Source organism: Pristiophorus japonicus, chromosome 13 (assembly GCF_044704955.1).
Source record: "Pristiophorus japonicus isolate sPriJap1 chromosome 13, sPriJap1.hap1, whole genome shotgun sequence".
NCBI lineage: Eukaryota > Metazoa > Chordata > Chondrichthyes > Pristiophoridae > Pristiophorus > Pristiophorus japonicus.
Window position 1 is genome coordinate 137,664,035 of NC_091989.1, and position 13,073 is coordinate 137,677,107.

General features: G+C 45.5%; 1 protein-coding gene across 1 annotated transcript in view; it reads right to left on the reverse strand.

The window, feature by feature from the left end:
• Positions 1 to 13,073, reverse strand: part of lonp2 (lon peptidase 2, peroxisomal) — a 135,059-nt gene that overhangs the window by 63,100 nt on the left and 58,886 nt on the right. Inside the window, exons 8-9 of the mRNA XM_070898045.1 lie at positions 7,448 to 7,589; positions 5,540 to 5,690 (exon numbers count right to left, since the gene is read on the reverse strand). Coding sequence (XP_070754146.1) covers positions 5,540 to 5,690; positions 7,448 to 7,589 — 293 coding nt within the window. The remainder of the gene's footprint in view (positions 1 to 5,539; positions 5,691 to 7,447; positions 7,590 to 13,073) is intronic.

A 13,073-nucleotide genomic window follows, 5' to 3' on the forward strand; every position in this document is an offset into this window, starting at 1 on the left:
GGCTGAATGGCCTCACTGGGGCTGCGTGAATAAGGCTCCTCCCACGGCCAGCTCCTGCTCCGCCCCCCCCCCCCCCCGACCAGACCCGACACTCGCTCCCTGCTCCCCCCCTGCCTCCGGACCAGACCCGACACCCGCTCCCCACCACCCACCCCCCACCCCACCGCCTCCGGACCAGACCCGACACCCGCTCCCCCCTCCACCTGCCTCCGGACCAGACCAGACCCGACACCCGCTCCCCGCCCCCCGCCCCCCCCCCCGCTGCCTCCGGACCAGACCAGACCCGACACCCGCTCCCCCCTCCACCTGCCTCCGGACCAGACCAGACCCGACACCCGCTCCCCGCCCCCCGCCCCCCCCCCCCCCTGCCTCCGGACCAGACCAGACCCGACACCCGCTCCCTGCTCCCCCCCCGCCTCCGGACCAGACCCGACACCACCCCCCCCCCCCCGCCCGACTCGACCCGCGCTCCTGTTCCCGCTCCCCGCCCCCCCGACTGGACCCGACCTGACCCTACCCGCGCTCCTGTTCCCGCTCCCCGCCCCCCCGACTGGACCCGACCTGACCCTACCTGCGCTCCTGTTCCCGCTCCCCGCCCCCCCGACTGGACCCGACCTGACCCTACCCGCGCTCCTGTTCCCGCTCCCCGCCCCCCCGACTGGACCCGACCTGACCCTACCTGCGCTCCTGTTCCCGCTCCCCGCCCCCCCGACTGGACCCGACCTGACCCTACCTGCGCTCCTGTTCCCGCTCCCCGCCCCCCCGACTGGACCCGACCTGACCCTACCTGCGCTCCTGTTCCCGCGCCCCGCCTCCCCGACTGGACCCGACCTGACCCTACCTGCGCTCCTGTTCCCGCGCCCCGCCTCCCCGACTGGACCCGACCCGCGCTCCTGTTCCCGCTCCCCGACTGGACCCGACGCGACCCGCGCCTTCCCCCCCCCACTGGACCCGACCCGACCCGCGCTCCCCCCCCCCACTGGACCCAACCCGACTCCCGCTCCCGGACTGGATCCGACCTGACCTCCCCCCCTCCCTCTCTCTCTCTCCCCCCCCACCCCCTCTCTCTCTCCCCCCCACCCCCTCTCTCTCTCTCCCCCCCCTCCCCCTCTCTCTCTCCCCCCCTCCCCCTCTCTCTCTCCCCCCCTCCCCCTCTCTCTCTCCCCCCCTCCCCCTCTCTCTCCCCCCCCCTCCCCTCTCTCTCCCCCCCCCTCTCTCTCCCCCCCCTCCCCTCTCTCCCCCCCCCCCTCTCTCTCCCCCCCCTCTCTCTCCCCCCCCTCTCGCTCTCACTCTCCCCCCCCCTCTCGCTCTCTCTCTCTCCCCTCCCCCCTCTCTCTCTCCCCCCCCCTCTCTCTCTCTCTCCCCCCCCCCTCTCTCTCTCTCTCTCTCTCTCCCCTCCCTCTCTCTCACTCCCCTCCCCCCTCTCTCTCACTCCCCTCCCCCCTCTCTCTCACTCCCCTCCCCCCTCTCTCTCACTCCCCCACCCTCCCCCCTCTCTCTCTCTCACTCCCCCCCCCCCCTTCCCCTCTCTCCCCCCCCCCCCCTCCCCCACTCCCCTCCCCACCCTCCCCCCTCACTTGCTCCATTCTACTTTAGTTTGGAGTACGTTTTCACTGTGGAAACTTTCAAATCAGGCGTAAGTGGCCGGACATGCCTCCTTTTGAAGAAAAAATTCTGTTCCAAAGTAGAACTGTTCTACCTCACTAGAACTGCAGAAAAAAAAAATGTGGAGAATTGCGATTTCTAAGATAGTCCGTTCTCCACCAGTTGCTCCTAAAAATCAGGCGCAAATCATGTGGAAACTTGGGCCCCATATGCCTGTATAGTAACCTGACCCTGCGAGCACTTAAAGGCCCTGAATCAAAAACCATGAAGTTTAATGTGGTAAAAAGTGGGACCGGGGGAAAAGAGGGATACTAGAAATGATAGGCGCAGGATACACGGCGGGAGTTGCAACAGTAAACATTATAGACCTGCACATGATAATTGACGCCCTTACAGGGATTGTTGGAGAGAAATGACAATCCAAAAATGTAACTGAGGAGAACAACAGTACTAAGAGTCTCAGCATAGATGATTGTTATAAAAAATAACCAAGCTGCTTTCTGTCAAGATCCACTGCGAATGATCAAAGATGACTGTGGATATGACCAAGTGGACGGGTGCACTTTGAATATCACCCCGCTAACATAGGACTACGAAATGGAGATTGATGTGTGAGCACCACGGCATCTAAAATGAAGAAAGGAACACCTCATGCACCACTATGGATACTGACTTTTGCTTTACCCCGCTTAATGAGACAGATATAAAGGGTTTATTATAACCTCTTAACTAAAGGAGGAAACCATCGATGGGACGACGATGGACATTACCTGAAGAGGTTATGCGAAGGCCATCGGGCCGCAATGAAAACCAATATTCAAACTGAAAGAGGAACAAACTCGACTGAATTGGACACCATTTGACAACGTAGAGGATACCCCAGGCAGGGCAGAAATTCGGCAGAGTAGAGAAGACCCCAAGTGGAGGAAAGATAGAAGAAACAGAGGATACCCCAGGCAGGGCATAATTCAAACACTGAGAAAATGTTGGCTAGACAGGACTTATACAAGAACTATGCTGGACTCAATGTACTGGTTGTAGTGCAAGAGAAGTCATGTTGCTAGTATTATCCTGTAAAAAGGTGTAACCGACATAAGAGGCAGGCCCTAGCCCATACAATAGTTAAAACATTGAATAAAGGGAAATTAGACAGTCCGGCAGAAAGGGCTTATTTAGTATAACCTTGATGGGAAAGCCAACAGGTAGGTCCTGCAGCTCGGGAAGTAGCACTATCCAAGCAAAAGGACAACCCTGGAAGCTCACCCATGAGGAATTAATTGGGAAATGGCCTATCTTGGGCATATAGCCAAGAGCCATTAGGGGGGAATTGTAAGGGATATAAATTATATCAGGCAAAAAAGAGCTGACAGATAGGTGGTCAGAACACAATGCTGAAGCTGGTGAACTAATCAGTACTGGGAATTGCCTATGTATGTAACACTTGTTTATGTAGGTATAGGACACTTATAACGCATTAAAACTGTATCCTTAACCTTAGTAACACATAACATAGAAACATAGAAAATAGGTGCAGGAGTAAGCCATTCGGCTCTTCGAGCCTGCACCACGTAAGATCATGGCCGGACACGCCCCCTTTTGAAAAAAAAATTCTGTTCAAAAGTGAAACTGTTCTACCTGACTAGAACTGCAGAAAACTTAAATGTGGAGAATTGCGATTTCTAAGATACTCCGTTCTCCACCAGTTGCTCCTAAAAATCAGGAGCAAATCATGTGGAAACTTGGGACCAAAGTCCTCTTGAAGTTTATTACTATTTTCCTCCTTATTTACTACACTTCCAAGGTTCATGTCATCTCCAAATTTCAAAATTGTAGCTTGTATGTCCAAGTCCAAGTCATTAATGTGTAACAAAAACAACAGTGGTCCTTGTACTGAACCTTGGGGAGTTCCACTGTACATCTCTCTCCATTTACCATAACTATCTGTTTTCTATCCCGTAGCCAATTTTGTATCCATGCTGCTACTGCCACTTTTATTCCATGGGCTTCAATTTTGCAAACAAGCCTAATATGTGGTACTTTATCAAACATCTTTTTAAAGTCTATATGTACCAACATCAACTGCACTGCCTTCATCCACTCTCTCTGTTAGTTACTTCATCAAAAAACTCAATCAATTTAGTCAAATACGATTTGCCTTTCACAAATTTGTGCTGGCTCTCCTTTACCAATCCATGCTTGTCCATGTGGCTCTTAATTTTCTCCCAGATTATTGTTTCTAAAAGCTTCCTCACCACTGACATTAAACTGACTGGCCTGTAATTGCCAGGTTTATCCTTCTCACCTTTTTTGAACAAGGGTGTAACATTTGCAATCCTCCAGCCCTCTGGCACCACCCCTGTACCTAAGGAAGATTGGAAGATTGTGGCCAGCACCTCTGCAATTGCCAGCACCTCTGCAATTTCTACCCTTATGTCCCTCAGCAATCTAGGATGCATCTCACCTGGACTGGGTGACTTATCCACTTTAATTACTGCCAGCCTTTCTAGTACCTTCTCTTTATCTATTTTTATCTCATCCAGTATCCCGGTAAATTTCGTTTACCGTAGATCTGGTAAAGTCCTTTTCCTTGGTAAACATCGATGCAAAGTACTCATTTAATACCTCAGCCATGCTTCTGCCTCCACCAATAGATCTCCATTTAGGTCCCTAATCCCTCTTGTGCATCACCCAGTCCCTTCATCCCACCATTGATGGCCATGCCTTTAGCTGCTTAGACCCCATGCTCTGAAATTGCCTCACTAAACAACTTCACTTCTCCACCTCCTTTCTTTTCCTTTAAAGCCCACCTCTTTGATCAAGCTTTTGGTCGCACCATCTGTTATCTCCTTCTTTAGCTTGGTGCTCATTTTTATTTTATGCCTTTGAAGCACTTTGGGATGTTCTTCTACATTAAAGTCACTATATTAATGCAAGTTGCTGCTGTTTTGTGCTGAGCTGGGTAGTGTGCTCTCTTTATACCCTTTGCAAACAACAGGAATACAACTGATGGTGAATAGACCAACTTTGCATTTGATTTGTAAATTACAACATCAAAAGGCAACCATCCTAACCCCCAAGGAAAAGTAAATTGAACAATTGTTGGCTAATGCCTACTCAAATTTTAATATCCAATGTTGTGAGCCAAAATTTACTTCAGCTTAATAAAAATCATATTGGCACGAGCTTCAAACTTGGCAATGTACGGATAGCCCTTATAATACATGTTTATTATATCAGTTCACATTTCAAAAAGGTCATTAAGGTAGCAGCTTCCTATAGGTTACTTGTCACATTAATTAAATGAAGAATGAAGAGAGAATTATGAGCATTATACCACACATGTACTGATTTTGAGTACAGTAGCTCTTATCATTGCATAGTTAGTGTATCCAAGTTATACTATCCACTCTTGCTTCTTCCTCAGGCCTCAGAAAATAAAGCTCAAAACACGCATGTAAGCAAGTAAGTAAGCAGTTCCCCAACATCTTGAAACCCAATTAAATCCCAGTTTCATGCAGGGAAGCATTATGGGAAATCATGAGGACACAGACTATGATTTTCCATCTATTAATTTTAACAGATGGAAAACAATGGACTGTGTGTCCCAATTTCAAACCAATTTCTCCCTGCACCACTCCCTGCTGGCTGTATAGAATTAGTCCTATAATGTTAACAGAGAGCTGACAGCACAGTTAAATCACTAGTAATTTTTTTTAGATTAAGTTCAAAAAAATTCCAGTTATCCAGTCCCACAGGGAACCTTTGAAATGTTGCTTTGCGTCAGTGCTGGTATATAGAGATTGTTGTTCGATAAACAAATCTCCCAAAGTGCAATTTCTCTTAAGTGTTGAGGCAGTTGGTGTATGAGAGTCATCATTTCTTTAAAAGGTTTGCAACACTCGCTTCAAAACTTAACACTTTAGGATTTGTTTACCTGGCACTTGGATGAGCTCCATTCTATCAAGCAAGGCTGGAGGGATGGTAGCAGTAGTGTTGGCTGTAGCTATGAAAAGTACTTGGGACAGGTCAAAAGAGACATTTAAGTAGTGGTCAGTGAAGCTATGATTCTGCTCGGGATCCAACACCTGAAGATAAATGAGGAAAATGAATTATTCTGATAAAATGTAACTAATTTAGAGAATTGGAAGAAGAAAATGTTGAACACCTGCTATAAAATAAGCATTGTACATAAAAAAAAATCCAAAATAATTTTCTAACCATAACATTATTTTCTATTGTAGGCATTAGGCACCTGCTGAATATATCAAAACACTAGGCATTAGGCACCTGCTGAATATATCTGAACTTTAAAGTGACCACATATAAAATAGCTGCCCAAGCATGATGGGAACTCCGTTAGTCAAGTAATGAACTGGGGCTGACCGAGCAATGACCCTGTGAGGCCCACTACCGGGAATTCCTTGGCTCATTCACTTGAGACAAGATAACTATAACGAACCATTATAGTATCGGATGTGGAATGTCCTTTGATTAAGGACTTCACACAGCAGAGCCCAAGGAACAGAGATAAGGGGGGGGCCCACCTCACATAACGAGGTCATTAATCAGCCCGAGCTGACAAAAACCGAACATACAGCCCCTGAGGTATCAGGGGAATTCTATTGGGTTAAAGAAACCTATATGTAATCTATAATCGTTATGATTGGATTGTGTCCAGCCGAAGTGGGCTGAGTAACTGTAAAGAACTATTGTAAAACATATAAATATCGATGAATTTCTTTGTTCGTTGGAGAGAAGTGCCTGGATCCAGTCCTGAGGCTTCCTCCCAGCCGGCGAAAATAAAGGCCGCATTGGCGTTGGAACCGACTCTGAGTGTTGAGTGATTCTTCCAAGAAAACATTCACGCTAACATTTTCCCCAACTTGTTACACATTTTCACTATTGCCAGATTTCATTCTTGAGCTAATAGCAGGGAATAGTTTGCCCAACAGGTCCCCCACAATTAGTATAAATAGCACGTGTGACCATTAAACCATCAACAGAACTCAGTACTCACTTCTAAGCCAAGAAAAAGGTGGTGGATGTATCCAGTGTAAACTACTACATTTCCTAGAACCTTTAACGCTTTCTCGAGAAGTAAATATACACTTTCAGTGGTGGCTTAATTTCTATCTAGAAATAGTCACAGCAATCAATAAAAGGAGAAAAATCTATGGAGGAGACCCAAACAGGAATATTAGAAGAATGCTTTTAAATAACTGCCTTATTGGGTGTTAAATGAGACAAGAACATACATTACTGAACCCCCCTTCCCTCTTTTTTTAATAAGCACTATGATCAGTAAAATATTTGAGACACTAAGTGCAACACAAAACTGTGAAGACATTCTCGTCCAATTCCTGTCACTAATCCACACACCCCTCCACTCCCCTTCCCTTCCTCAGTCCCTGCTCAAAACAGGACTAATGCAAAAGTTCGACTGCAATGGGGATATTCCTACACTGGACAAAGGAAGAACTGGAAGTGATTTAGAACCTTTTAAATTAAAAGGTTGACTTGTAGTTTCCAGTTGGCTATACATGTGTTCCTACATGTTTCTGATAAGAAGCATTTTAAAGCTAGAAACAGTTAATTGCTGGCAAAAATACAGCTTGAATACAATGCGGTATAGAAGGATAAAACACAGGCTCTTCTGTGTCAAAACTCAGTGCTTGCACTTAAGCCAAGAAAAATAACATTCATAAAAGCTCCTTTGCCAAAGATTTGCTTCTTATTACAGTACCATTTGTATTGTTCAATGTACTGCATTAGGTCAACTGCACTCCTTGCCCAATTCAATCATTGTGTAACTTAAGATCTGACATATTCCATTTTGTAGTACCTCTAAGAGAGCGGCTGCAGGGTCCCCCTGTAGACTTTTTCCTAATTTGTCTATTTCATCCAGCAAGAACACTGGATTATTCACTCCAACAGTTTTTAAGCCATTGACGATTCTGCCAGGCATGCTGCCCACATACGTTCGTCTGAAAAACAACACTCAAGTACTTTAGAAAATAGGAAGCACAAGGAAGCTTTATTTTTTTTATATATGGAGAAATCGTGACAAAGTGCCACGGACAATATTGAAAGACACGAACCAAAATGAAAAGATAGGAAAGACACACTTGCTCTCATGTACAAGTGATACATTTTCCAAAGCAGTCCAAGTCCCTTTTAAACCAAAACGTATACCTATTCTTGGCTGTACAAGTTAGCATAACTCAATTAACTTGTAATTGTGGTATATTACTCACTGGAGAATACATGGGATATTTCACATCATTTTTGAAAGCAAAAAACAATACATTTCCAGAACAATGCCTATGCACTATGGTCACATGTATTTACAGCTTAAACAATATAAAAAAAGTCAGAAAATGTAGCAAGATATTCAAAAAGCACAATTCATAAGAACATAAAAGGAAAAACTTAACGCACTGAGTGGTTAGGATTTGGAATGCACTGCCTGATAGGGTGATGGATACAGATTCAATAGGAGCCTTCAAAAGGGAATTGGATATACACTTGGAGAAAACATTGCAGAGATATGGGGAAAGAGTGGGGCTATCTGGATTGTTCTTCGAAAGAACCAGCGCAGGCTCAGTGAGCCGAATGGCTTCCTTCTGTGCTGTACTATTCTATGATTCTATAAATACAACTAGAATCAGACCACATGGAGGTTATATACTCTGTTCAGAATGGTGGTTCTTTCAGACTCAGAACAATTTTTGAATGCAACTGTTAGGTTTGCCACTTTTCCCAGAGGTTCCCCGCAAATCACTCTCCCAATGATCATGATCTTGTACTTCTACACTCAACCCCCTGCTCTGCTGTTCTCGCACACCATCAACCCATTATTTCCAAATTCCTAGATCACCTCTCAACACTACTAAAACCATATCCCATCTTAATACTTCTACATCCCTATCGATCTCCAAGCTAGAGTATTTTTCCTACCATCTTGTAAGATATAAGTTAATTACATAACTAAATAAACATAATGATATAATAATGCCAAGACCGCCTACTTCCACCTCTGTAACACTGCCCGACTTCGCCGCTACCTCAGCTCATCTGCTGCTGAAATCCATGCCTTTGTTATCTCTAGACTTGACTATTACAATGTTCTCCAGACCAGCATCCTATCTTCCACCCTTCATAAACTTGAGCTCATCAAAAACTCTACTGCCTGTATCCTAACCTTCACTAAGTCCCATTCACCCATCACCCCTGTGCTCACTGAACTACATTGGCTCCCGGTATGGCAATGCCTCAATTTTAAAATTTTCATCCTGGTTTTCAAATTCCTCCATGGCTTCGCCCCTCCCTATCTCTGCAGCATCCTCCAGTCCTACAAGCCTTTTGAGATCTCTGCGCTTCTCCATTTCCGGCCTCTTGTGCATCCCCAATTTTAATCACTCCACCATTGGCGACAGTGCCTTCAGCTGCCTAAGCACCAAGTTCTGGAATTCCCTCCCTAAACCTCTACGTCTCTCTTCCCCTCTCTCTTCCTTTAAGACACTCCTTAAAATCTTCCTCTTTATCCATGCTTTTGGTTGTCTGTCCCAATATCTCATGTGGCTCGGTGTCATATTTTGTTTGATAATGCTCCTGTGAAGCACCTTGGGATTATGTTAAAGCAGCTATATAAATGCAAGTTGTTGTTGTTGATAATCCATTGCTGATTTACATAATCACATACTTAAACCCAAGAATACCACTACCACTTCTATAATACTTTGAATAACGGATAACCATAATTCAGTAGACTGGTTAGGAAATTATACATTACGCAGTATAAAACAGTATATCATAGAAATTTATGGCACAGATGGAGGCCATATGGCCCATCATGTTTGTGCCAGCCAAAAACATGCTATCCAGCCTAATCCCACTTTCCAGCTCTTGGTCCATAGCCCTGTAGGTTACAACATTTCAAGTGCATATCCAAGTACTTTTTAAATGCAATTAAGGTTTCTGCACATCCAAGTCCTTTTCAAATGTGGTAAGGGTTTCTGCCTCTACCACCCTTTCAAGCAGTGAGTTCCAGCATAACCTCCCTGATCTTATATTCTATGCCTCGGCTGATAAAGGAAAGTATCCCATATGCCTTCTTAACCATCTTATCTATCTGTCCTGCTACCTTCAGGGATCTGTGGACATGCACTCCAAAGTCCCTCTGTTCCTCTACACTTATCAGTATCCTACCATTCATTGTGTATTTCCTTGCATTGTTTAACTCTCCACAAATCCATTACTTCACACTTCTCCAGATTGAATACCATTTCCCACTTTTCTGCCCATCTGACCAGTCCATTTAACTTCCTGCCGTCTACAGCTTACATCCTCACTATCAACCACACGGGCAATTTTTGTATCATCTGCAAACTTCTTAATCATGGCCCCTACAATAAAGTCTAAATCACTGATATAGATCACAAAAAGCAAGGGGCCTAGGACTAAGCCTTGTGGAATCCCACTGGAAGCAGCCTTCCAGTCACAAAAACACCCGTCACCATTACCCTTTGCCACTGAACCAATTTTGGATCAAAGTTGCCACTTTCCCTTGGATCCCATAGGATTTTATATTTCTGACCAGTCTGCCATGTTGCACCTTGTCAAAAGTCTTGCTAAAATCCATGTAGACTACATCAAATGCACTACCCTCATCGACCTCCGTGTTACCTCAAATGTTTTTTTAATATCCTCCAACTATCTAAAGCAACACCAAAATTAAAAGGCAAAAGCATAGGCTTGACAGTGATAGTTTAACTCAAAGCTATCAATTTGTTAGCTTCATGGAAATGCCGCAGTCTAAGCATGTGTATATGGGAGCAGATAGTTACAATGGGACATAGACAAAGTGAGTCGACAAAACTATTAAGTTCAATGTGAGGAAATGTGATGTTATCCACTTTGGATCAGAAAAAAACAAAACAGAATATTATCTTAATGTGAGACTAGGAGCTGTGGAGGAGCAAAGGGACTTAGGTTCATAAGTACACAAATCACTAAACGTTAGCATACAGGTATAAAGAGTGATCAAAAAGAATGTTGACCTTTATCTCAAGGGGGCTGGAATACAAAAGGAGAGGCAGTGATGCTTCAGTTGTACAGAGCTTTGGTCAGACCCCATTTGGAATACTGTGTTCAGTTTTGAAAAAATATAGTGGCCTTAGAGGGGGAACAGCACAGGTTCACCAGAATACCAGGTCTTAGAGTTACATTATGAGGACAGGTTATATAAACTTGTTTAGTATTCCCTTATGTTTAGATGGTTGAGGGGTGATCTAACTGAGGTCTTTAAAATAGTAAAGGTATTCAATAAGGTAGATAAACTATTTGCTCTGGTGGAGGAATCCAGAACAAGTGGACATAATCTTAAAGTTGGAACAAAGCCATTTAGGAATGAAATCAAAAAGCACTTTTTCACACAATGGGTAATGGAAATCTGGAACTCTCTTCTCAAAAAGGCTGTGGGTGCACAATTAACTAAAATTTTGAAGACTAGAATCGATAGATTTTTATTTGGTAAGGGTATCAAGGAATTTCTAACTGAATGATGGAACAGGCTCAAGAGGCTGAGTGGCATACTCCTGTTCCCATTATGTATCTAGGATTCTGTCAATGCAAATCGCATTGACTAACAAATGAGCGGGTCTATTTCTTCTGCGTTTGAAAGGATTTTGGGATGAGTTTAACCAATTTTTTTGAAAAAATCAGGCAGAATGAATTTTTCACATCATCAACTGATAAGGGGTGAAAGTGCGTTTTGCCCCTTTGGGGGCGGTAACCTTCACGAGCGGGACTTCCTGCGCCCGGTGCAGAGGTCCCGCCCAGTGACCTAAATTCGGATTATCGCCCCCGAGAGAAAGTGAAGCGCAATGTCGGGCGCTCCACTTCTTCTCAGGGGCAGGTCTCAGGTGCTAAGGGCGAGAGAGTCGGAGAGCCATGCAGCCGCTCCGCGTAGCACTGACGCAATCACAGGACCCTCCCCTTCCGTTAAAGGGGAGGGCACGCTGCGAGCTCTGCATCAGTTTGACTGGCCTCCACTAGGGATGCGAGGTACTGTGGTCGCAGCCCAGCACTGAAGCGGAGTGCCGGGCTGGACCATCGCGGCACCGACCCCGCGGGAAAACTCATGGAGGCCGGACCGGTAAGTCGGAGGACAAAACAAAACCTTCCCTTTAATTTTTGCCCCGTGAGCGCAGTGTGGAATAGTTTGCGACCACGAGTCTGCCGCTGACATCGTCTGCAGCAGCCTCGTATGCACTGTCCAATTTCCACCATGAGGCAAAAATGGGTCGCTGCGCATGGCGATGACATAATTGCCGGAGATGCTGCGGCCCAGGGCGCTACTGACAGGAGCTGGGAGCTACTGGTTTTGCGCCTCTGCTAACAGACGCGCAATTTCACGGGAGCCGGTAGCGCCACACCCCACCGGGCGAAAGACATATTTGCACCCCGTTAGTGCCCCCCTCCCCGGAGGCGCGAACAGGAGGTGTACAGCATGCCAATTTTGCATCCATAATAAAACGCAGAACAAATATTTTGTATCAGTCTTTATGGTAGAGGACACTAACAATATTCCAACAGTGGAGAGTCAAGGGGCTATAGCGTGGGAGCAACTTAACACAATCACAATCACTAAGGAGGTGATACTCGGTAAGATAATGGGATTAAAGGCAGATAAATCCCCTGATGGCTTGCATCCTAGAGAAGTAGCGGCAGGGATTGTGGATGCATTGGTTGTAATTTACCAAAATTCCCTGGATTCTGGGAAGGTCCCAGCAGATTGGAAAACTGCAAATGTTATGCCCCTATTTAAAAAAGGAGGCAGGCAAAAAACAGGAAACTATAGACCAGTTAGCCTAACATCTGTGGTTGGGAAAATGTTGGAGTCCATTATTAAAGAAGCAGTAACAGGACATTTGGAAAAGCAAAATTCGGTCAGGTAGAGTCAGCATGGATTTATGAAGAGGAAGTCATGTTTGACAAATTTGCTGGAATTCTTTGAGGATGTAATAAACAGGGTGGATAAAGGGGAACCAGTAGATGTGGTGTATTTGGACTTCCAGAAGGCATTTGACAAGGTGCCACATAAAAGGGTACTGCACAAGATAAAAGTTCACGGGGTTCGGGGTAATATATTAGCATGGATAGAGGATTGGTAAACTAACAGAAAACAGAGAGACGGGATAAATGGATCATTCTCGGGTTGGAAATCAGTAACCAGTGGGATGCCGCAGGGATCAGTGCTGGGACCCCAACTATTTACGATCTATATGAACGACTTGGAAGAAGTTTGCTTTTCCTCCCATCTTTGTATCGTCAGCAATGTGTGAGGACGACACAAAAAATCTGCAAAAGGACACAGACAGGCTAAGTGGGCAAAAATTTGGGAGATGGAGTATAATGTTGGAAAGTGTGAGGTGATGCACGTTGGCAGAAAAAAAATCAAAGAGCAA